This window comes from Chrysochloris asiatica, unplaced genomic scaffold (assembly GCF_000296735.1).
Source record: "Chrysochloris asiatica unplaced genomic scaffold, ChrAsi1.0 scaffold00020, whole genome shotgun sequence".
Lineage (NCBI taxonomy): Eukaryota > Metazoa > Chordata > Mammalia > Afrosoricida > Chrysochloridae > Chrysochloris > Chrysochloris asiatica.
In genome coordinates this window covers 11,779,280-11,780,540 of record NW_006408538.1, presented here as the reverse complement: position 1 = coordinate 11,780,540, position 1,261 = coordinate 11,779,280, and the positions used below count along the sequence as shown (strand labels likewise).

The 1,261-nt window shown below is 53.0% G+C and overlaps 1 protein-coding gene across 1 annotated transcript; it reads left to right on the top strand.

Moving 5' to 3' along the window:
- The first annotated feature begins 240 nt into the window (after nt 1-240).
- Nucleotides 241-699, top strand: ATOH7 (atonal homolog 7 (Drosophila)). Its single transcript, XM_006835823.1, has one exon. It carries the CDS (start codon nt 241-243, stop codon nt 697-699), a length of 459 nt encoding a protein of 152 aa, XP_006835886.1.
- The last annotated feature ends 562 nt before the right edge of the window (nt 700-1,261 follow it).

Sequence of the window (1,261 nt, the reverse complement as noted above, 5' to 3'; positions counted from 1 at the left end):
ATCTGGGCAATTGAAAAGATACCAACTTGGTTATTCAGTAAGATTGAAGGTCCAGCCTTGTACTCCTCCCCACTGTAAACTATTTGATTCCAAGTGAGTTGCTTTATTTATAACTTTTTGTTGCTACAGAAGTGCCACGCTAGGAAGCGGTTCTGCAGATAAGCCCACACACACGTCTTAGCGGGCCTGTGAGCTCCAGGCTACCCTTTGGTGGCCTCAAAGCCGCCGCGTACAACCGCTATGAAATCCTACAAGCCCAGCAGCCAGGCGCCAGGTGCGCGCGTCGCGCCCCCGTGCGCAGACGGTGCCGAGTCCGTGGGCACGGGCGCCGGGCCCGAGCGGCTAGAGAGCGCGGCGCGCAGACGCCTGGCAGCCAATGCGCGCGAGCGGCGCCGGATGCAAGGGCTCAACACGGCTTTCGACCGCCTGCGCCGGGTGGTACCTCAGTGGGGTCAGGATAAAAAGCTGTCCAAGTACGAGACCCTGCAGATGGCGCTAAGCTACATCATGGCTCTGACCCGGATCCTGGCGGAGGCCGAGCGATTCGGCTCGGAGCGAGACTGGCTCAATATCCACTGTGAGCACTTTGGCAGCGAGCACTACCTCGCGTTCGCCGGCACAAAGCTGCCGGGCGAGAGCGAGCCCTACGGCCAGAGGCTCTTCGGATTCCAGTCGGAGCCCTTCCAGATGGCCAATTAGGGCGCCGGCCCAAGGGCACAGTTCCGCCAGGACTAGGTGCCCGGTGCCTGGTGACGGGTGCCCGGCCCGGAGCCGCAGCCCTCCTGAAGTAGGCGGCAGCGCTTTCAGTAGCTTGGATGCAGGCTTAGAATACAATTAGCAACTTTCCTGGTTACTTTCATTCCTGTCGATAGTCCTAGGGACGCAACGATTTGATTACCTTTCTTTTTTCCTCCTTTATTTGAATTTTGTAAATTTCATTAATGGATCTTGATTGCTATGAAAATAATGTCTCCTTCCCCTTTTCTGGATTACTTTGAGGGAAGACAATCTTAAAAAGATTAGGCTATACCGGCGTTTTAGTCCTCAGAGAAATAATCACTTTCTTAAACTTCGTAAGTTTGTCCTGTTCAGGTAAAGTTACAATCCATTTTTGTATGTGTATGCTCAAAGCAGAGCGAATTTCCTTTTGTGTAAACACTTGGCGCTTAGTGCATTGTGTGTGCATGAAATAGATTATTTTTGTTGTCCCGCCCCCCCCCCTTAGTAGAGTATATGGGCATGAGTGCGCTGTATTTTTTTA